This window comes from Delphinapterus leucas, chromosome 14, assembly GCF_059928025.1.
Source record: "Delphinapterus leucas isolate spDelLeu-1000000601 "Yukka" chromosome 14, BTC_Dleu_Yukka2, whole genome shotgun sequence".
Lineage (NCBI taxonomy): Eukaryota > Metazoa > Chordata > Mammalia > Artiodactyla > Monodontidae > Delphinapterus > Delphinapterus leucas.
Window position 1 is genome coordinate 40,191,546 of NC_143142.1, and position 23,072 is coordinate 40,214,617.

General features: G+C 40.6%; 1 protein-coding gene across 2 annotated transcripts in view; it reads left to right on the plus strand.

Annotated features, from left to right (window-relative positions):
- LAMA3 (laminin subunit alpha 3) overlaps positions 1-23,072 on the plus strand; it is a 241,526-nt gene that overhangs the window by 190,872 nt on the left and 27,582 nt on the right. For both annotated transcript variants that reach the window (XM_089895011.1, XM_022586836.3), the window contains 11 exons: positions 757-859; positions 2,832-2,948; positions 3,034-3,213; positions 3,764-3,906; positions 12,054-12,224; positions 13,660-13,811; positions 13,974-14,136; positions 14,563-14,696; positions 15,556-15,700; positions 17,751-17,870; positions 18,396-18,529. In XM_089895011.1, coding sequence (XP_089751137.1) covers positions 757-859; positions 2,832-2,948; positions 3,034-3,213; positions 3,764-3,906; positions 12,054-12,224; positions 13,660-13,811; positions 13,974-14,136; positions 14,563-14,696; positions 15,556-15,700; positions 17,751-17,870; positions 18,396-18,529 — 1,562 coding nt within the window. The remainder of the gene's footprint in view (positions 1-756; positions 860-2,831; positions 2,949-3,033; positions 3,214-3,763; positions 3,907-12,053; positions 12,225-13,659; positions 13,812-13,973; positions 14,137-14,562; positions 14,697-15,555; positions 15,701-17,750; positions 17,871-18,395; positions 18,530-23,072) is intronic.

Here is a 23,072-nt window from a genome sequence, read left to right on the forward strand (position 1 = left end):
CATGCACCAAGGAATAGAAAAAAGCATTATTTTAGACCAGAATTTGTTATATAGAATAGACTCGAACTTGCTCTAGATATAAGTCATTTCTGTATATACTTGGCTATTTGATAAATGTAGCCCACTTTTAAAAATCATTTGTAAAACCAGATAGAAATCACACTGATTATTGATTTTGAACCATGAAAATCAGGTATGTTTTGATGCTGTGACTGAGTATTGAGCATTAACATTTACCAAAGAAGAGAAATTTTTGTACACAATTTTATAACCATTTATTTCCTGTCATTTGTCTTACACCTGGGCATGTCTGTGGAGTCCTATGGTATCTTACATGCATCATATAATATTCCTATGTCTAAAAATAAAGAACAAATTATTAATTATGAGAGAATTAGGGGACAGACCTCAGAAGGTTGAAGATTTTTATCTCCCGAAGATTAAAAGCCTAAAAACATTTTAACTCTGTCCTCCATTATTGTAGAGGGTATTGTACAAGTGACAGTGAGAAAATGAGAAGGTGTCACACAATTTGTCATTATATCAGCAGAGATGGGTCCGCCTCCCTAAGCCACAGACGTCTTCTTAAGAGCCCTGACTGTATCTTTTAAGGAACAGTCTTTTTAAACCTCCTCCTTACCCTCTAACCTCATTCTTTGAAGATTAAAGATAAGGGCTTTGGGGTAGGATGAAAACTCTTACACTATATTTCCTAAGGTGTATCACATTTAAAGCTGATAAACACTTTGCTTTCAGACAGTGATAAAGGAAGATGTTCCAAGAAAAGCTAAAACCCTGAGTTCCAACAGCGATAAACTGTTAAATGAAGCCAAGATAACCCAGAAGAAGCTACAGCAAGGTACTGAGGGTTAGGGTGGAGGCTGGGATAGTCAGAGACTTGGAAACAACCTATGAGACCAGGAGAGGCAGCCCTAGAAGCAAACGCACTTCTTGAATCTCAGTGTCCATGCAAATGATACTTTGGAAACTCATAGCTGGGATGTGTCTACCCAATATTCTAACATATACCAAATTAACTAGAACCTCATAAATCTAAGTAAATCTTGAGGCTGATAGGCCTGTTTCGGCCTGGCCTTGGGTTTGGGGGAGGGGATTCTTAGTTTAATCCCGTGTGGACCCACATAGCATTGAGGTATGTACAGTGCTGCTTTCTTACTTAAGGCCCAGGTAATTAGTTTCAGGTCATTAGAGCAACTGCTTCAAAATTTCTTAAGCCCTAAAATCTTAGCAACTGAAAGTACCAAAAATCACTACCACTATGGAGCATGAAGATTTTTAAATTTTTGTCTTTGAACTTTTTCTACTTATTTAATTTGATTTTTTTAAAAAAATAATTAAACCGTCTCGATCTCACCAAATTCCTGTGTTCAGAAAATGCTGTGTCTTGATTTTCTCTGGTCTCCTGTGGTCATTCGTAGCTGAGCAGCCATCCAAGCTCATAGCCCTCACTTACCTTCTTAGTCCTTTCAAAGCAGTTAGATGCCTTCTACCAGTAAATAAATATATTTATTTATTTATCTTTTTTCATTTTTAAAAATTAAAATGAAAAATAAATGTGAAAACAGGAAAAAGAAAATACAAAACAATATGTAGTCATTTGCCTAGCAAATTTCAAAAATTAAAATTTCCTGGTATGACGTCTGCTCTCTTTATAAAATTTGAGCTAAGAGGTGAAGATATGTATTTTTAAAAGGATTAGGATACTGGACTTGCCTGGCGGCCCAGTGGTTGAGAATCTGCCTGCCAATGCAGGGGACACGGGTTCGAGCCCCTGGTCCGGGAAAATCACACATGCTGCGGAGCAACTAAGCCCGTGTGCCACAACTACTGAGCCTGTGCTCTAGAGCCCATGAGCCACAACTACTGAGCCCGCATGCCACAACTACTGAAGCCTGCGTGCCTAGAGCCCGTGCTCCACAACAAGAGAAGCCACTGCAGTGAGAAGACCGCTCACCGCAACGAAGAGTAGCCCCCCTCGCTGCAACTGGAGAAAGCCCGCACGCAGCAACGAAGTCCCAACGCAGCCAGTTAATGAATGAGTGAATGCATGCATGCATGCATGCATGCATGTGAACTTAAAAACAAAAGGATTAGGATACTAACTACATTGTTATTTAAACCAGTCCTGGAATCACAGTTTAAGCCATATATCGTCAACTTGATCTTAAAGCATTCACTGGTCATTTTCCATGACCCCAAAGTGGCAATATTATCAGCTAAGAATGTCTATGAACTCTGTTCCTTTCACTAAATGTCCTTAAATTTGTTTGGAAATGAGCAGAAACAATGCCTACTGTGTGTGTGAGTTTGCTTCAGTGAGGCTCTCTTAACAACACTCCTTTACTGTACTTTTGACTGAAGGGGCATCCCTTATGCATTATTCATTCATTTGTTCATTCAGTCGTTTGTTCCATAAATACATACTAATATTAAGCCCCAGTGAGTGCCAGACATGGCACTATGTGCTGGGACACAGCAGCGAACAAGACAGACACATCCCTTTTCTTTGCTAAGCAGAGACTTTCACCCTGAGCAGAGTGGAAGTTAAGCCTCCCTCTGAGTTATTACGCCTCTCCCTTTCCTCATGTGCATTTCCAAGGAGCCTGGTAACACAGGCTCTATATGCTCCTGGCCTCTGTAACTGGAGGACCTGTGGGTCTAGGTGCATGCAGTGGGCATCTCGGGGATGACTGCTAAGATGCAGGCCTGCTCAATGCTGTGCAGACCTTGGCTACTTCAGGGGTCACCAATACCCACGGAGGATCAAGATCTTTAGGGTAATTGCCTCTTGCTGCTTTATTTTATTTTAGAAATCAGTCCGGCTCTCAACAACCTGCAGCAAACTCTGAAAATTATGACCGTTCAGAAAGGGCTGGTAGACACCAATCTCACGACCATCCGCGATGATCTTCGTGGGATACAGAGAGGTCAGCAGCTCCCTAACCCACTGGACTTGGCTTCTTTTGTCAAACATTTTAGATACTTACCCCTCCCTGTTTGTGTGTGCATTAGATGACATCGATGGTATAATCAATAGTGCAAAGAGCATGGTCAGAAATGCCAACGACATCACAAATGATGTTCTAGATGGGCTCAACCCCATTCAGATAGACGTGGAAAGAATTAAGGATACCTATGGGAGCACCGGGAGTGAAGACTTCAACAAGGCTCTCACCGATGCAGATAATTCAGGTAGCAGGCATTCTCTGCCCAGGACATATTATCCATTTTCTCCATCAGTATGTGCTTTGGTCAGTTTTAATTTTTCCCCGGTAAAGTCTGATCTTAGAAATTAAAATATTAAAAACAACTTCACATAATCCATTCAAAGAGTATGGCTATTCTGTTAGTTAAAAGGACCAAGTAGGATTTTTGAAAAAAATCCATGAACATTGCTATTGATTTTCCCTTTTATAGAGTGGAGATATAGGTCCCTGAATCATGAGGAATTGAATTATTATTAATATTAAAGATCAAAAAGCAAAGATTTATTTTTTTATAGTGGTCAAGAAAGATAATTTGATATCTAGATTGCAGAATAAGATCCATGATGTATTTATATAGAAATATGTATAATATATATTTCTATAATATAGAAACTGTATTACCTGATTCTGAGTCATCCTGTCCAATGTTTGCGACCCAGACATACCACTTGACAAGTACTATCAATGAGAACATCTGTATTTAACCTTTTCTCAACTCACAGTGATAAATATCTGTTTTGTAATCTCACCAACAGTAAAGAAATTAACCAACAAACTGCCTGATCTTTTGAGCAAGATTGAAAGTATCAACCAACAGCTGTTGCCACTGGGCAACATCTCTGACAACATGGACCGCATACGGGAGCTAATTCAGCAGGCCAGAGATGCTGCGAATAAGGTGGGTGTGTCCCCACATTGCCAGGCACCAAGGCTCATTCTTTGATAAGTTACTCCATTCATTAGGAAAGGAAAGGTATCTATGTACTCAAGAACTGGTTGTCTTTCTTTTTATTTATTTTTTGGCTGCGTTGCGTCTTTGTTGCTGTGCGCAAGCTTTCTCTAGTTGAGGCGAGCGGGGGCCACTCTTTGTTGCGGTGCGTGAGCTTCTTATTGTGGTGGCTTCTCTCGTTGCGGAGCATGGGCTCTAGGCGCGCGGGCTTCAGTAGCTGTGGTGCGTGGGCTCGGTAGTTGCGGCTCACCGGCTCTAGAGCACATGCTCAGTAGTTGTGGGCTTAGTTGCTCCGCAGCATGTGAGATCTTCCTTCCTGGACCAGGAATCGAACCTGTGTCCCCTCCATTGGCAGGCAGATTCTCAACCACTGCGCCCAAGTCCCCTGGTTGTCTTTCTTGCCATAATTCTTTGGTTGCTCCCAATGTGCAAGTTCATTTCCTCCTGTCATCCTTCAAAAGTACACGTCATCTTCATCCCTTAGATGATCTGGTACATCAAGGACCTGGAGCAGTTTCCTTCTCACTGACTCATGCAGACAGGAAGCAGGATTCTCCTCCAGGCTCCAGCTGGTAAAGTGTTATTGCAAGTTCGAGTAAGGGTTCTGTGATTGGAACGTGCAGATATGATACTGAACAAGACCTACCTTCTCATTTTAACTTGGAAGTTGTAGAATCCACTTTTATTGAGGATGGAGGAATGGTTCCTACCAACATGAGCAGTGTTCTGAATAGGAGATGACAGAAATTTTCCTTCATTGGAAAATTCCATCAGCCTTTCTAATTTTAATCTGACATTATTTACTTGAATTCCTTACGCTTCTCCCTCACAATTTGTTTTATCCTAAAATAATGTAAATGAAATATCTTGTATTTTTCAGCCACCTCCCTATGAGATATTTGGAGATAGAGAGTTGGAAAGCCAAGTCAGAATATCACTGCCCTGGAGGCACCATGGTTGATTTCCAGGCTCAATATTACGTCTTTTGAGCCTGAAAAGCTGCCTTTTCTTTTAGGAAAGAGAATGACTCCCAACACAAAATTTTTAGCAGAAAAACAAAGAGCCTAAGGCACGGTTTGGCAGAAACTACCCTCTTCATACCCATACACATCTTATAAAAAGCAAATGAAAAAGCATGTTTCTAGCTTTTGCCCTTCTATGTTCGTTCACTAATTTACTGAACATAATTTGAAGTGTATAAATAGCACAGTGGCTTAGAACTGGTTAACCGAGGCAGACTACCTTGTTTTGATCTCTGCTCTGTCACTTACGAAAATAAGACTAGTTACAGTTTATAGATAAATGATATTTAGTAAAAATATTAAAACACACGTGAGAAGCTGGGCGTGGGAATCCAAATCCAGCGTAGTGGTGACCTCTGAGAAGGGAGAGCAGACTGGGAACAGGGTGGGATACATGATGGGATTCAGTCATAGCAGTAATGCTTAATTTCTTAAGAAGGTCGTGCATATGCAGGTGTAGTCTCTTTTTTTGTGTTCATAAAATGTTTTTTTTTGAATTTTATTTTATTTATTTTTTTATACAGCAGGTTCTAATTAGTTATCAATTTAATACATATTAGTATATATATGTCAATCCTAATCTCCCAATTCATCACACCCCCCACCCCCCCACGAGCACTTTCTCCCCTTGGTGTCCATACATTTGTTCTCTACATCTGTGTCTCTATTTCTGCCCTGCAAACAGGTTCATCTGTACCATTTTTCTAGGTTGCACATATATGCATTAATATGCGATATTTGTTTTTCTCTTTCTGACTTACTTCACCCTGTATGACAGTCTCTAGATCCAGCCACATCTCTACAAATAACCCAATTTCATTCCTTTTTATGGCTGAGTAATATTCCATTGTATATATGTACCACAACTTCTTTATCCATTTGTCTGTCGATGGGCATTTAGGTTCCTTCCATGACCTGGCCATTGTAAATAGTGCTGCAGTGAACATTGGGGTGCATGTGTCTTTTTGAATTATGGTTTTCTCTGGGTATATGCCCAGTAGCGGGATTGCTGGGTCATATGGTAGTTCTATTTTTGTTTTTTAAGGAACCTCCATACTGTTCTCCATAGTGGCTGTATCAATTTACATTCCCACCAACAGCGCAAGAGGGTTCCTGTTTCTCCACACCCTCTCCAGCATTTGTTGTTTATAGATTTTCTGATGATGCCCATTCTAACTGGTGTGAGGTGATACCTCATTGTAGTTTTGATTTGCATTTCTCTAATAATTAGTGATGTTGAGCAGCTTTTCAAGTGCTTCTTGGCCATCTGTATGGCTTCTTTGGAGAAATGTCTATTTAGATCTTCTGTCCATTTTTTGATTGGGTTGTTTGTTTTTGTAATATTGAGCTGCATGGCTGTTTATATATTTTGGAGATTAATCCTTTGTCCATTGATTCGTTTACAAATATTTTCTCCCATTCTGAGGGTTGTCTTTATGTCTTGTTTATGATTTCCTTTGCTGTGCAAAAGCTTTTAAGTTTCATTAGGTCCCATTTGTTTATTTTTGCTTTTATTTCCATTACTCTAGGAAGTAGATCAAAAAAGATCTTGCTGTGATTTATGTCGAAGAGTGTCCTTCCTATGTTTTCCTCTGAGAGTTTTATAGTGTCCAGTCTTATATTTAGGTCCCTAGTCCATTTTGAGTTTATTTTTGTGTATGGTGTTAGGGAGTGTTCTAATTCTTTTACATGTAGCTGTCTAGTTTTCCCAGCACCACTTATTGAAGAGACTGTCTTTTCTCCATTGTATATCCTTGCCTCCTTTGTCATAGATTAGTTGACCATAGGTGCATGGGTTTATCTCTGGGATTTCTATCCTGTTCCATTGATCTACATTTCTGTTTTTTGTGCCAGTACCATACTGTCTTGATTACAGTAGGTTTGTAGTATAGTCTGAAGTCAGGGAGTCTGAGTCCTCCAGCTCCATTTTTTTCCCTCAAGACTGCTTTGGCTATTTGGGGTCTTTTGTGTCTCCATACAAATTTTAAGATTTTTTGTTCTAGTTCTGTAAAAGATGCCGTTGGTAATTTGACAGGTATTGCATTGAGTCTGTAGATTGTTTTGGGTAGTATAGTCATTTTCACAATATTGATTCTTCCAATCCAAGAACATGGTATATCTCTCCATCTGTTGGTATCATCTTTAATTCCTTTCATCAGTGTCTTATAGTTTTCTGCATACAGGTCTTTTGTTTCCCTAGGTAGGTTTATTCCTAGGTATTTTATTCTTTTTGTTGCAATGGTAAATGGGAGTGTTTCCTTAATTTCTCGTTCAGATTTTTCATCATTAGTGTATAGGAATGCAAGAGATTTCTGTGCATTAATTTTGTATCCTGCAACTGTACCAAATTCATTGATTAACTCTAGTAGTTTTCTGGTGGCATCTTTATGATTCTGTATGTATAGTATCATGTCATCTGCAAACAGTGACAGTTTTACTTCTTCTTTTACAATTTGTATTCCTTTTATTTCTTTTTCTTCTCTGATTGCCGTGGCTAGGACTTCCAAAACTATGTTGAATAATAGTGGTGAGAGGGGACATCCTTGTCTTGCTCCTGAACTTAGAGGAAATGCTTTCAGTTTTTCACCATTGAGAATTATGTTTGCTGTGGGTTTGTTTTATATGGCCTTTATTATGTTGAGGTAGGTTCCCTTTGTGCCCACTTCCTGGAGAGTTTTTATCATAAATGGGTGTTGAATTTTGTCAAAAGCTTTTCTGCATCTATTGAGATGATCATGTGGTTTTTATTTGTTAATATGGTGTATCACATTGATTGATTTGTGTATACTGAAGAATCCTTGCATCACTGGGATAAATCCCACTTGATCATGGTGTATGATCCTTTTAATGTGTTGCTGGATTCTGTTTGCTGGTATTTTGTTGAGAATTTTTGCATCTATGTTCATGAGTGCTATTGGTCTGTAATTTTCTTTTTTTTGTAGTGTCTTTGTCTGGTTTTGGTATCGGGGTGATGGTGACCTCACAGAATGAGTTTGGGAGTGTTCCTTCCTCTGCAATGTTTTGGAAGAGTTTGAGAAGAATGGGTGTTATCTCTTCTCTATATGTTTGATAGAATTCACCTGTGAAGCCATCTGTTCCTGGACTTTTGTTTGTTGGAATATTTTTAAAGACAGTTTCAATTTCAGAGCTTGTGATTGGTCTGTTCATATTTTCTATTTCTTCCTGGTTCAGTCTTGGAAGGTTATACCTTTCTAAGAATTTGTCCATTTCTTCCAGGTTGTCCATTTTATTGGCATAGAGTTGCTTGTAGTAGTCTCTTAGGATGCTTTGTATTTCTGCTGTAACTTCTCCTTTTCATTTCTAATTTTATTGACTTGAGTCCTCTCCCTCTTTTTCTTGATGAGTCTGGCGCATGGTTTATCAATTTTGTTTATCTTCTCAAAGAACCAGCTTTTAGTTTTATTGATCTTTGCTATTGTTTTCTTTGTTTCTATTTCATTTATTTCTGCTCTGGTCTTTATGATTTCCTTCCTTCTACTAACTTTAGGTTTTGTTTGTTCTTCTTTCCCTAGTTCCTTTAGGTGTAAGGTTAGATTGTTTATTTGAGATTTTTCTTGTTTCTTGAGGTAGGCTTGTATTGCTATAAACTTCCGTCTTAGAACTGCTTTTGCTGCATCCCATAGGCTTTGGATCATTGTGTTTTCGTTGTAATTTGTCTCTAGGTATTTTTTGATTCCCTCTTTGATTTCCTCAGTGATCTCTTGGTTATTTAGTAATGTATTGTTTAGCCTCCATGTGTTTGTGTTTTTTACATTTTCTTCCCTGTAATTGATTTCTAATCTCATAGCGTTGTGGTCAGAAAAGATGCTTGATATGATTTCAGTTTTCTTAAATTTACTGAGGCTTGATTTGTGACCCAAGATGTGAACTATCCTGGAGAACGTTTCATGCGCACTTGAGAAGAAAGTGTAATCTGCTGTTTTTGGATGGAATGTCCTATAAATATCAATTAAATCTATCTGGTCTGTTGTATCATTTAAAGCTTGTGTTTCCTTATTAATTTTCTGTTTGGATGATCTGTCCATTGGTGTAATGAGATGTTAAAGTCCCCCACTATTATTCTGTTACTGTCAATTTCCGCTTTTAGAGCTCTTAGCAGTTGCCTTATGTATTGAGGTGCTCCTATGTTGGGTGCATATATATTCATAATTGTTATATCTTCTTCCTGGATTGGTCCCTTGATCATTATGTAGTGTCCTTCCTTGTCTCTTATAACATTCTTTATTTTAAAGTCTATTTTGTCTGATAGGAGACTTGCTCCTCCAGCTTTCTTTTGATTTCTATTTGCATGGAATATCTTTTTCCATCCCCTCACTTTCAGTCTATATTTGTCCTTAAGTCTGAAGTGGGTCTCTTGTAGACAGCATATATATGGGTCTTGTCTTTGTATCCATTCAGCGAGCCTGTGTCTTTTGGTTGGAGCATTTAATCGATTTACGTTTAAGGTAATTATTGATATGTATGTTCCTATTACCATTTTCTTAATTGTTATGGGTTTGTTTTTGTAGGTCCTTTTCTTCTCTTGTGTTTCCCACTTAGAGAAGTTCCTTTAACATTTGTTGTAGAGCTGGTTTGGTAGTGCTGAATTCTCTTAGCTTTTGCTTGTCTGTAAAGCTTTTGATTTCTCTGTCGAATCTGAATGAGATCCTTGCCGGGTAGAGTAATCTTGGTTGTAGGTTCTTCCCTTTCATCACTTTAAATATGTCACGCCACTCCCTTCTGGCTTGTAGAGTTTCTGCTGAGAAGTCAGCTGTTAAGCTTATGGGAATTCCCTTGTATGTTATTTGTCATTTTTCCCTTGTTGCTTTCAATAATTTTTCTTTCTCTTTAATTTTTGTCAGTTTGATTATTATGTGTCTCAGCATGTTTCTCCTTGGGTTTATCCTGCATGGGACTCTCTATGATTCCTGGACTTGGGTGGCTATTTCCTTGCCCATGTTAGGGAAGTTTTCAATTATAATCTCTTCAAATATTTTCTTGGGTCCTTTCTCTCTCTCTTCTCCTTCTGGGACCCCTATAATGCAAATGTTGTTGCATTTAATGTTGTCCCAGAAGTCTCTTAGGCTGTCTTCATTTCTTTTTATTCTTGTTTCTTTATTCTGTTCCGTGGCAGTGAATTTCACCATTCTGTCTTCCAGGTCACTTATCCGTTCTTCTGCCTCAGTTATTCTGCTATTGATTCCTTCTAGTGTATTTTTCATTTCAGTGATTGTATTGTTCATCTCTGTTTGTTTGTTCTTTAATTCTCCTAGGTATTTATTCTTTAATTCTTCCAGGTCTTTGTTAAACATTTCTTGCATCTTCTCAATCTTTGCCTGCAGTGTTTTTTCGAGGTCCTGGATCATCTTCACTGTCATTATTCTGAATTCTTTTTCTGGAAGGTTGCCTATCTCCACTTCATTTAGTTGTTTTTCTGGGGTTTTATCTTGTTCCTTCATCTGGTACATAGCCCTCTGCCTTTTCATCTTGTCTATCTTTCTGTGAATGTGGTTTTTGCTCCACAGGCTGCAGGATTGTAGTTCTTCTTGCTTCTGCTGTCTGCCCTCTGGTGGATGAGGCTATCTAAGAGGCTTGTCCATAAAGTGTTTTCTTAATTAAAAAAAAATTTTAATGAGTAGTTTTCCAGGTGACAAAAAGGAGAAGGGCATGGATAGACTCAGGATGTGTGGGGTATATGGAGGGTAGAGGGCTAGTAGAAGAGAAGGGCATAAAATGAGCCTGTGAGTGTAGGGGAGGGGCGCTCCATCGGTCATGGGCACCTTGGAGAGACCACAGCTCATGCATCACTAAGCCCCCCTGCCTGATGCCTTGCATATACAAGGTCCTCCATAAGTACTTAAATGCTTGGGAGATAAATTGTAGAGTTGGTGTAAGTATCATTCCTAGAGTTATTCTTTAGATCGTTAGAGAATATTTATTTTCTGTGTTTTTAATGCAGAGCTACCCAAGGGGGTCCAAAGACCAGAGCTAGTCAGAGAACTTGAATTACTGCTCCGTTATATATAAGTACAAAATTGAGAGTAAATGTTTAGAAACTTTCAATAATTTGAATTGCTTCAACATCCAAGCATGGGATCAGTGGATGTGTATTTTGCATACCTCCTTTATTTCATTTTTTAGTAATTTAATTTCTCATATATTTTATAAAAGTATTGATCCAGGGAAGAGTAGAGGGAAAAAAATAGTCCTTCACCCTGAGTTTAAGACACATATTCTAGAGAACCCTGATGCACATATTTTTAAGGACTGAATGCCTGTAATAAATGCAGATATAACGGGTAATATGTTAATGGCAAAAGATTCCTTAAAGAGTTCTGTTTTAAAAAAAATATTTTTGATGTATTGTACATCTACTGTATGCCAGGTATCATGCTAAGTGCTTCCATATATGTTAGCTCATTTGCACAAAAACCTTCTAGGCTTGGAATAGTAATAATAATTATTATATTTATATAATATTCATCTTATATATTAATAGGGCTATAATACCTATTGGTAAGGCTAATATAATATTAATATCATAACCTTATTAATAATATTTTGCATATAATGTAGTTTTATATTATACTATAATATATAATAATATTAATAATAGGATTATAATATTAATATTATATTAACCCTATTAGTATGTATTATAACCCTATAAATATAATACCCTATATTATAATAATATATTATCTAAAGCCCATATTATTCTGTATATTAATATATTATATTATTATGATGATAGAAATATTTTAACAGTAGGGTTAATACAAATGAATATTATAGCCATCATAGTGACAATAATAGTAATAATTTATTATGATTACTGTTGCTGGCACAGAGGACTAAACGCGCTTCCCAAAGCCCCTCGGCTGAGGCAGGAAGAACACAAATGCTTTATTCCCCATGCAGCTGAGTATAGACTCCAGGCCTAGGAGGCATCCACACTCCTTTGCTCCCTATCATAATAACTTGGGAGCAGCTACACAGTCACAAGCCACCACCTTGAGCACCCTCACCTTCCTCATCTGGAACAGCTAACGCCCTGGATCTTGTCCCTCGCAGGTCGCCATCCCCATGAGGTTCAACGGTAAATCTGGAGTGGAAGTGCGGCTGCCAAATGACCTGGAGGATTTGAAAGGATACACATCTCTTTCTTTGTTTCTCCAAAGACCTGAATCAACAGAAAGTGGGGGGACCGAGAATATGTTTGTGATGTACCTCGGAAATAAAGATGTAAGTATTGCTTTGACGTTCCTCTTGTTTTTAAAACAGAATATGGATTTTGAGATGCGTGACACGACTGTGTCACTGCCATTGACACAGCAGGAGGAAATGCCGTCGCCTCTGATGGCTCCACAGGGGGATCTCCCGTCAATTACCGATTGTCCTTGGCTGGGGGATCAAGAGGCCTGGCCTGATGGGCCCGGCATGTGGGCACACATGTATGTACACGTGAGCACGTCCACACCTGGGGTTGAAGATCAGCACCCCTCCCCTTACAACCAGGGCTGCAGTACCAAGGCTTCATGGACATCAGAGTAGTTCTTCCTCATAGCGCTGGACTCTGTCCTCTTCTCAGGGCGCCCAGCCGCAGACCCTTCCACGTGTCTGGGGTGGTGACCATCTGTGAATGAGGCCTAGAGTGAAATGCACCCTCTCCTGCCTCATTAGTAAGAAATACAGTTGCCCCATCTCTATAATTCTAAATTCTTTAAACCACCACTGTTACAGGCATTTCAAATAGTTTATTTTAGCTTTTAATCCCTCCTCTTAAAATACATCTATTCTACCTAAGTGTCAGAGGAAAAGGTAATCACTGACTAGGTTATTCTACATGATTGGAAAAGAAATTCCTGAAACATGGTTCTCAGAAATTCTGGGCAATTAGGAAATGGTTGGCTGTCACTGTGGACTTCGTATTTAAGGATTCCTAAAATCAGCACTATTACTGGTCACCCGTTCATGCTTCAAGGTATTGGGACTTTATTTGTAACTTTCTTATGACATGACTTTTTGCTTTGTATTATGGCAAAATGCACATGACTGCTCCCTCAGCAAATGTATACCATATACCTACTAGGTACCATACCCTGTATTTATGATAAACAAAAATTTGTTTCCTGAATGTACTTAATGTACACTTAAAACAGGTTAAAATGGTAAATTTCATGTTGTTATATATTTTACCACAGTTTTCAAAAATTTGTTTTTACCTAAGGTGCTCACATTCTAACAGGGAAGTAAGGTGCATACGTCGCTGACCGTGATAACACAGGGTGAACAGGCGTGCCCAGAGTGTTGAGGGGACCTTGTATGGGGCTGGAATAACGTAAATGGTTTATCTCCCTTACCAGAACAAAATGGAATGGAGGCCTGAACCCGTATATGGTTCATCTTTATGTCAGGTGCTTGGCAAATATTTGCAGATTGAGAGAATGGAGGAGTGGATAAATGAGTGCCCTCATGATAATGAGAGCAAAAACAGCACAGACATTGTCAATTAACTGTGCTGTCTGTATTATCTTATACCAGGGTGCGCCTCATGCATTCTGTCTGCCCAGGATGAACTGAATGAGAGCTGTTAGTTATTAGAAATGCGCTCTCTTGGGATGGGAAGTTGAGAGAATTCAGTATGTGAAGTGCTCTGAGGTGGCGTTTTTGTCTCCAGGCCTCCAGGGACTACATAGGCATGGCAGTCGTAGATGGCCAGCTCACGAGTGTCTACAACCTGGGAGAACGCGAGGCTGAACTCCAAGTGGGCCAGACCTTGACCAGGAGCGAAACTCAGGAGGCAGTTATGGACCGGGTGAAATTCCAGAGGTGCGAGTCTGATTGATTACTGCTCTTTGTTAATCTGACCTACACTCGCCAAACTTTCATTGTATGCATTGCTGAACCCCATTTTTAGTATTTTGGCTTTGATTTCTTTCATCTTCTCATAAATTTTTATATAACTTTATTATCTAATTTATTTTTAAACAGAATTTATCAGTTTGCAAGGCTTAATTACACCCGAAAAGCCACATCCAGTAAGCCAGAAACACCTCAATTCCATGACATGGATAGTGGGGATAGCAACACGCTCCTCGATTTGGACCCTGAAAATGTTGTATTTTATGTTGGAGGTTACCCATCTGATTTTAGAGTAAGTGTGAATGTTTTTTCACGGAATGAAAATATTTAAAATTTAATTTGCCATAATGATGTTTTAATCGGTTATATACAAAATGGATTTAACTATGTATTCTTACAGGATATCCAGTGACAATGGCTAACACTCATTGAGTTCTTTTATGTGCAGTGATCTAGGCTTAAGTATATTAATTTAAACAAGCATCACTATCTTTCCTATTTCACAGATGAGGAAACTGAAACAGAGAGGTTGAATAACCTGCCCAAGATCAGACAGCTAGAAAATAGCAAAGCCAGAGTATCTGGCTCTAGGGTCAACATGCTTACCCGCTATGTTATGTTGATGGTTAAAAGTGATAGAGTTATACTGTTTCCTGGTCAGCCTGTTCATTGTCCTTTGTTCAATTAGTGGAAGATTTTTTGGTTTTGTTTTTTTTAGCTTCCTAGTAGACTGAGATTCCCTCCATACAAAGGTTGTATTGAATTAGATGACCTCAATGAAAATGTTCTGAGCTTGTACAACTTCAAAAAGACTTTCAATCTCAACACGACAAAAGTGGAGCCTTGTAGAAGGTAAATAAAACCTATAAGCTGGTGTCTCTTTGTGATTTCGGTAGCTTGCAGTTATATTACATAAAATATGTGTAATTGTTATTTAAGGAATATAAATTAAATAAGAAAAAGTCTTTTCCTTATTTGTATAAAATATTAGATTTTAGAATTTTCTCGATTTTGAAAAAATAAATCTTTCTTCAATTTTTGGTGCCTCCTACCACAAAATATTCAGCATTAGTTGGTACCTGATTTAGGCACAGACTATTTATTTACTGTAAACTTCAAAAGAAAAAACGTGGTCCATAAAGTACGCCATGACTTTGGCATATGAACCTATTTGAAAGTTGCTGCCTTGAGCTCCTGACCTACCCTATAGTTTAAAAGATTTGGAAGATTCTAATACGAGACAGACTGAGTATTTACTACTCAGAACAAAATTATATTTCAAGTTAATAATTTCTTATATTGCAAGATCTTCAGCTGCTGGGCCACATCTTCCTAAGTAGACATTTTCAAAAGGGAATCCTGAATAGTATCTCTAGGGTTGAGCTAGGGTTTGATCATCATAGAGTGTAAGGGCACATCCAGGAGAAATAGTGGGCTGTGGTGACCTAAATGGGAAGGAAATCCAAAAAAGAGGGAATATATGTATATGTATAGCAGATTCACTTTGCTGTACAGTAGAAACTAACACAACATTATAAAGCAACTATACTCCAACAAAAACTTTTTTAAAAAGATGTTTCCTCTTCTTTAACAAAATCATGACAACTCGATTGCATGGGCTTTGCTCCCTTTTTCCTCTCGTATTAATAAGGACACTTCCCTGGCAGTCCTTTGCTGCTGTGTTCTAACTTACCATGATTGGTGTTCACAGGAGAAAGGAAGAATCAGACAAAAATTATTTTGAAGGTACAGGCTATGCTCGAGTTCCAACTCAACCAAATGCTCCCTTCCCAACCTTTGGACAGACAATTCAGACCACCGTGGATAGAGGTTTGCTGTTCTTTGCAGAAAACCAGGTAATCTATAACAAGCACCCAAATACTACCAAATATGTCCATTCATTTGAGCAATTTGGGGGTAACTGGGTTATTACAAACAACCAACGGATCTGAAAAACAATGTGCAAATGTTAGCTGCATTCTTTCCCTTGGCCCAATTCTACTTTCTTTGCCTGTGCAAGTGTGTGTTTTAGTAAGGCAAGTAATCCGTAACTTGAGAAGATGCCACCAAAATGTAGGAGAAATTGCCCCTTTCCCATTCTTTTGTGTTGTCAGTTTTATTCTTTGAAAACTACTGTCTGCCTAGTAATCTACTTATTTTCTGCCTAAAAAATGTAAAAAGACCTCCTGGGGTCTCTGAAAGCTAGACTGTTTGACCTCCTGCTGTTTGACTCTTGGTCGGACTGTTTCCAGGCTGTATGGGATTTTGTCTCTGTCTGACCCTGGACTTGCCAGGTCTAGGAAGCTTCTCTGTTTTCAAGCAGCTGAGGTTCCTAGAGGCCATACTTAAGTCTCCTAGTTTAGAAAAGACCAAAAGTGACCATCTATGAGTGATCGTCAGCGCCATCTGCTGGTAGATGGTGCTGGACTTAACCTCTCCTGAGAGCAGAGTGCTTCTGTAGCAGCTGCGTAGGTAGTATTTGTGGAGAAATGTGGATCAGCCCGTGGGATCTCCCGTCTGAGAATGTAGGATTGATATGGAGGTTGGGATTTTACCAGACCCTTCTGTCTGCAGGGTAGGGACACAGACCTGGTCCAACTCTCCTCTCTGGGGTTGGTCTGGACTCCTCAGGAGATTCCAAGGCTGAACCAGTTCTGATGGTTTGGGGAGGTCCTGACCTGCCTGAAGAATGCAGAGAGCTGAGCAGTCACACAGCATCTTCAGAGCAAGGCAGTTGTTTTCCAGAACAAGGTCTTCTTTGTATTACATTTCGAAGTTCTGGGAGACTAAGAACCAGAAATACTACTTATAGTAGAAGAAAACTTATGAAATGCCATTAGTAACCAGATAAGAGAAAATTATCTCCAGTGCTGCTGTTAAGTAGGATGCAATTCTATTATTTATGAGTGTGATGAACCCTCACTGGCTTCTAAGAGCAAGGTTTAGGATCCAGATAAGGACTAATTTTCCTTTTAGGTAAGGACTCTGGAAGTAGACGTCAAAGAGAGTTTCATCAGGAAACCGTGTAAGAGCCAACTTTCAAGTCCTATACCAGACATTCTTCAGCCTACCCTTCCACTAAGGAAATGGTTGGCTCAAGTATGTGCCTTACACCATGATGGGGATGCAATTATGACCCCTAGTAGGTTTGTGGCTGGCTCAGCAAGGTGATTAGTGACAAGAGAGAGAGAGAAAGAAGAGAACAGGGTGAAGGGCAGAGAGACAGACTTGGGAGTCATGTAGAACCTAAGTTCTGTTAGAGATATTCTGAATTTGAGATATCTGTGAGGCATGCAAGCAATAGCAATTAGGCAATCAGATGTACAGACCTGGCCCTGAAAAGACAGGTCTAGGCTGGAGAAAAACATTTGGGCTCATGGGCACACCTGAATTGGAACCACAGAAGCGACTGTGATTGCCAAGGCAAAGAGAGTAGTGGCAGGGAAGAGGCCCTATTTGGGGTCCCCAAGCAACACTTAAGTGAAAGCTAGAGGAGACATAGGAATATGTCAGAAAACACATGGTGGAAAATGTTTGGAGTTTGCGGAAGACCCTACCTCTCTCCAACAGGTAGCAGTCATATTTTCAAATGATATTAATGATCTGTAGCTTTTCAGTTTCCATTTTTACATGCTGGTTATAGATTGTTATAAAACAAAATCGTGACAATAGCTAGCACTTATTGTTTCCTTCCTGTGTGCCACCCACTGTATATGATGCGTAACATGATTTGCAAGATTTAGCCGCCATACCCATCCTCGGAGTTGGATATTACAGCACTATTGTTCCTTCGGACTAAAGAGGCAGCTGAAGCTGGGAGCAGTCTGGAATTTGAGAGCATCCCTGGTTCCAGCGTTCTAGCTCTTCCCGAGTCTTATGGTAATCTACATTGTTTCCGTGCTCTAGGACCACTTCATATCTCTAAATATAGAAGATGGCAGTCTCATGGTGCGATACAAACTGAATTCAGAGCAACCAAAAGAAAAAGGAATTAGAGGCATCATAAACGACGGGAAAGATCATTTGGTATATCCTTCGAGTCTGTTTATTTGAATTGTTAAATGTTCTCAGTCCTTAAGTCAGTACTCAGAACCCTTTTCTATTACCAGATGAACTTATAGTTATTAACTGAGAGACACGTCCTTTTAAAATCTGAACGTTTTGGGCATGAAATATGTAACATCTGTGTGGCACAGATAAAACATGATTAATTTCAAATGCAAACATTTTGGGAATTCCCTGGTGGTCCAGTGGTTAGGACTCTGCGCTTTCACTGCTGAGGGCACAGTTTTGATCCCTGGTCAAAGAACTAAGATCCCGCAAGCCGCATGGCACAGCCAAAAATAACAAAATTTAAAAAAAAAAAAGCAAACATTTCTATTTAAGTGTTTTAATAATTTTATGCAAATGAGCTACTGCTCAGAGCCCATGTATATATACCACATATATAAATGAACCCGAAGGAAGGCAAACACATAATCGCTCTGAGCCACTGTGAATAGGATTCTTTTATTTCTCATTGCTTGCTGATTCATCTCTCCTTTATTTCAGATTCTGATCAAAATTGGAAAAGCCCAAAACCTTATGCGGATAAATGTGGACTCTCAAAGCATTAAAATTGAAGGTGATATACTTGATTTCAGCACATATTATCTGGGAGGAATTCCAATTTCAATCAGGGAAAGGTAAGATGATTTTTTTTCTTTGAAAGAAGCAGATCACCTCTCTTCAGAGTTATGATTGCTCCTGATTAGTCTACGTTTTTTTTTTAACGTAGATTTTATTTATTGATTTTTGGCTGCATTGGGTCTTTGTTGCTGCGTGCGGGCTTTCTCTAGTTGCGGCGAGCGGGGGCCACTCTTTCTTGCGGTGCGCAGGCTTCTCATTGTGGTGGCTTCTCTTGCTGCAGAGCACAGGCTCTAGGTGCGCGGGCTTCAGTAGCTGCGGTGCGTGGGCTCAGTAGTTGTGGCTCACGGGCTTAGTTACTCTGTGACATGTGGGATCTTCCCTGGCTTGAACCCAAGTCCCCCGCACTGGCAGGTGGATTCTTAACCACAGCGCCACCAGGGAAGTGGTAGGGTCTACCTTTTTTAAATTCTAGCAAAAAGCAAACACAAAGAATTAACTTTTCAGGATTAACAGTGTTAGCCAACAGAGTAAAACAGGCTGTGAATACTGGATAATCGGACTGGCCATTTGAAAGAGGCTGGCCGGGGGGGGGGGGAATTGTGTGCCACACACACACCCCCATTGTCATTCCTGGGAGGAGAGAATCCATGAGGAGTAGGCTTGGTGTTGACAACGCTGCCAGTAAGAACAGGGGCTGTGGCCTGGGGCCCTTGAAGACACAGAGGAGAGAGCAGGTAGCCCCTGGCCTGACAGGCGGCCCTGGACACTGAAAGCTGGGGCCACTCCTTCAGGAAGTACCTCCTAGGATGGAAGGCACACCTGTATCACCTGCCCCCTTCCGTTTATTGAGCATGGACTAGGGGCCTAACTGTTTCTCGGATGAGTGAATACATGAATGAATTAAATTAATTTGAATGGAAGTAAAGCTTAACCTGAATGAGAAAAACGAACACCACTTTGAGGATACACTTAAAGATAACTTTTACATTTTATTAATATGTTTGCATCCTACAAAAAAGGCTTTTAGATAGCTGACAATGATGTGTGTGGTACAGCCTCATGACTAAGCTAAGAGCACTCCCAAAACGTTTGGTGATGATTACTTTTATACAAGATCTGAGGCGAGTTAACTCTCTTGCTGTTATTAGTCAGTTGGAAGAGCACTGGGTGTGATGTCTGAGGCCTTGTGCAAAGGCGGTCTTTCTTCTCAATTCCTTACATGTTTGAGCAGCTGTCCAGCCTCAGGATGGAGGCGCTAATCTTTGTGTTACAGTTGTTAGGGGTTGCCCCCCCAAGACAGAAATATGGGTGAGAGAGTTCAGCACTTTGATAGAGTTTGGGAGTGAGTATCTTTACTCCCTAGATTCCTTGAAGTGGAAGGGACCGTGCAGATGGTGGTATGTAACCTCTGAACTTTACTGAAGAAATTGAAAGCCAAAGAGGTGATATTAATATTTAATATTATCAGTGTTAAATAGCAATTCAACCGTGAATAGCTAGTTATGAATGGCCAATAATCTTGGCTTTATTCAATTAAGTGTAGTAAATAGAGTAACCTCAGGTAGCACCATGGCACGCATCTGAGGCTATCATTTATCTGTTCATTATACAAGCGCTCACTGGGTGTCTAGTGACGTCAGGCAGTGTGGTCGGTGTTGGGATGACAACAGCGAACAGGGCAGAGCCTCAGGTATAGCGGAAGGGAGACAGTAGAATGAGGCCAGTGCCGTCAGAGGGGAAGCTCAGGGTGATAGAGGGCCCGGCGAGGGAATCCACCCAGTTGGGGTATCAGGAAAGTGGTCTCTGGCTAGACCTGAAAGACGCTGACATACGAAAGTCACCATATGTGAGGAGATAAGAACTGGAGAAAGTGTGAACTCTCAAGAGGACACCATGAACCTGGCCAGGGTTGCCACACATGGCTGGTGTGGGAAACAGGGACCAGACCACAGAGGATCTTGAAAGTCACAGTAAGGAACCATTGGGGGCTTCAGCAGAGAAAGGACATGATCAGATTTGGGTTTTCAGTAGCTTGTTCTGGTGCAGGGAGGAGATTGGATTAAGAGGGGAAAGGCAGAGGCAGGTAGAAAGGTTGGAAGATGACTGTAACAGAGGTGAGAGAGGCGGGTGGCCCGACCACAGAAATGACAGCGCAGATGGGGAAAAGGAAGTGGAGTCCCAATATACTTAGGGCAGTGGATGGGCAGTGCTAAATGGTTGCTTGGGTTCGGGGAGCACTCAAGAGGGACACCTGGGCTTTGATCTAGCGCTTGGACAGATGGCCAAAACCAGCAGAGAAACAGGGCAGTGAGTTCAGTCTCAGACAGGCTGAGTCCCAGGAGCCCAGGAGACAGCAGGTGGAGATGCCCAGAAGGGGTTGGACAGAAGGCCTGGACCTCTGCAGAGAAGACCAGGCTGGAGAAAGTATGAACAAAGCTTGGGAACAGGTGGCCATTGAGATTAGACGGGCAGGTGGGCTCCCAGAGCCGTGAGGGATTCTCAGCGGCGATACGAGAGCCACTGGTTGGTGGTTTGCCTCCGTGTGGTGTCAGCGGAAGGTCCACAGACAGCAATGTGGGTGCCAACCAAGCAAGGTTTCCTAGAGAAAAGTAGTGGGTGAGGATCCAAAGAAAAGGTTCTAGTTTCGGCTCAGCCACCAAATAGCGGGGTGACCTTGGGTTAAGTCAACACTCAGCCTTTCTTTGACTTTTTATCTCTGTCCATTAAAGAAATACACATGGATATCGTTATACATATATGTACAGATAGACATATAGAATCTTCCTAGTCATTTGTTTTAAGGTCTTCCAAACAGGGACTGTTTCCATTTTCTGGGCAAGTTTATACTTCGATTATTGATTCAAACCACAATGACATGGAACATACAGGAGATAGAGGCCAATTGAAAGATTTCACTGAGCTTTTACTCTCTCATAAGTAACACGCTAAACAATATTCAGCTGTTTCTGGCCCTGCTTCATCCCTCTGCTGCTGTCCTTGATGGTTCAGAGTCCTGAGAACCCCCTCTGACGTGGGTCACAGAGGATTTCTCCTGAGAACCCAGCAGTTCTTTCAAAGGAGGGAGACGCCCCGACCCCTGGCGTTAGTGGAAGACAGTCAGTGCTTGAACCTGATGTGGGGAGAAGCAAGCCTCGTGTAATCTCTAAATACAGTAGCTTTGACAAGAGAGCTTGTGGGTGTGGTGTTTTCTCCTCTCTCCCTGTAGTGTACCTTCTGGGAATGGGGACCCAGATCTTGGAATGACTTGTTCAGGATTACAGTCAGAAGCCACAATCTGTTAATCCCATCTGCTTCCCATGAGAAGAGGAAATCCTCCCTAATAATGCCAGAGGGCCTCAGACCAACAAGAAATACTTCCTGCGGACCTACATCATTGCATCACAGAGTATAATAATATAACATTAAAATGAAAATGATTCAAAAAGTAAACATCAGGCAGGGATCTGTTGGGCATTTACTAATACCCAACATGGAGTTTGGGATTAGATTTCGCTCTTATGCTCTCTGAGATCAGCCCACGGCAGGTAGGACCTGGCTAAGCCTTTGTGAACCGGTTGGCCCATGGTGTGTACACATACCCCAGCGTACTAACCCATTCATACCACAGCCTACGCACCTCCGCAGTCATGGTCCTCTAGCAAGTGTGCTCAGACCCAGAATCCTGGAGCAAACGTGGAACTGTAGGCCCTCAGATGAACCAGAGTAACAAGAACACCTCAAAAAACAGTGGAAATAAATCTTTCCTCTTAACACCTCTGCTGTGGATAACTGTTCCTTAAAGAAAGAGTCAGGATCATTCCAGTGCTGTGGGTACACAACTGTATAAGCATAGAGAGCAAGGGCTTCAGGTCACACAAGTTTGTGCGACACGCTGACCACGCAGATCCCGATGCTGCCCACTTCCTGCTGTATGACTTCGTGCAAGTCACTTAACCCTCCCAAGCCTCCTTATACACCTGTAATGTGGGCATAGTGATGGTCTGACTCTGAGAGTGGTTGTGAGATTCAGAGTAAAGGAGTTAGCACAGTGCCTGGCACACGGCAGGTGCTTAATAATGTCAGGTAAGAAAATATCTCCCTCGAAAGGGTATTGTGAGGATCAGATAATAGTACCTTGCACAAAACAGGTGCTCCATATCTGTCGGTGGCCTTTCTTTCCCCTTTACTCTTCTGCCACCTTATGCTTCCTCCAACCTCTGCTTTACGGAAAAAAGGAATCAGGAGACGCTGAGGAGTCTAAAACATGTTGAAACCCGAGAGAGAGAGAATGCATCTAAATATAGGTATAAATAGACAGGCTCCAGCAATGAACTTTCCTCCTTTCCTGAGGCAGGAAGCCAACTTTATAAAATAATCAAGCTCGTGCTGTAATGCCAGTGAGGATTCATTTCTTCCTTTTCCTTTTAATGAAATTTAATTTTATGCATATTACATGTAGCTCAGCTCTTTACAATGAATTGAATAAAAATGAAGGCAGACCCCTTTCCATTTAGAAAAGTGAGCTGCTTTAGGGATTTATAATGCAGTCAGCTTTGTGTTTCTCTTAGTACATCATTTGCTTAAGAAACACAAATATTT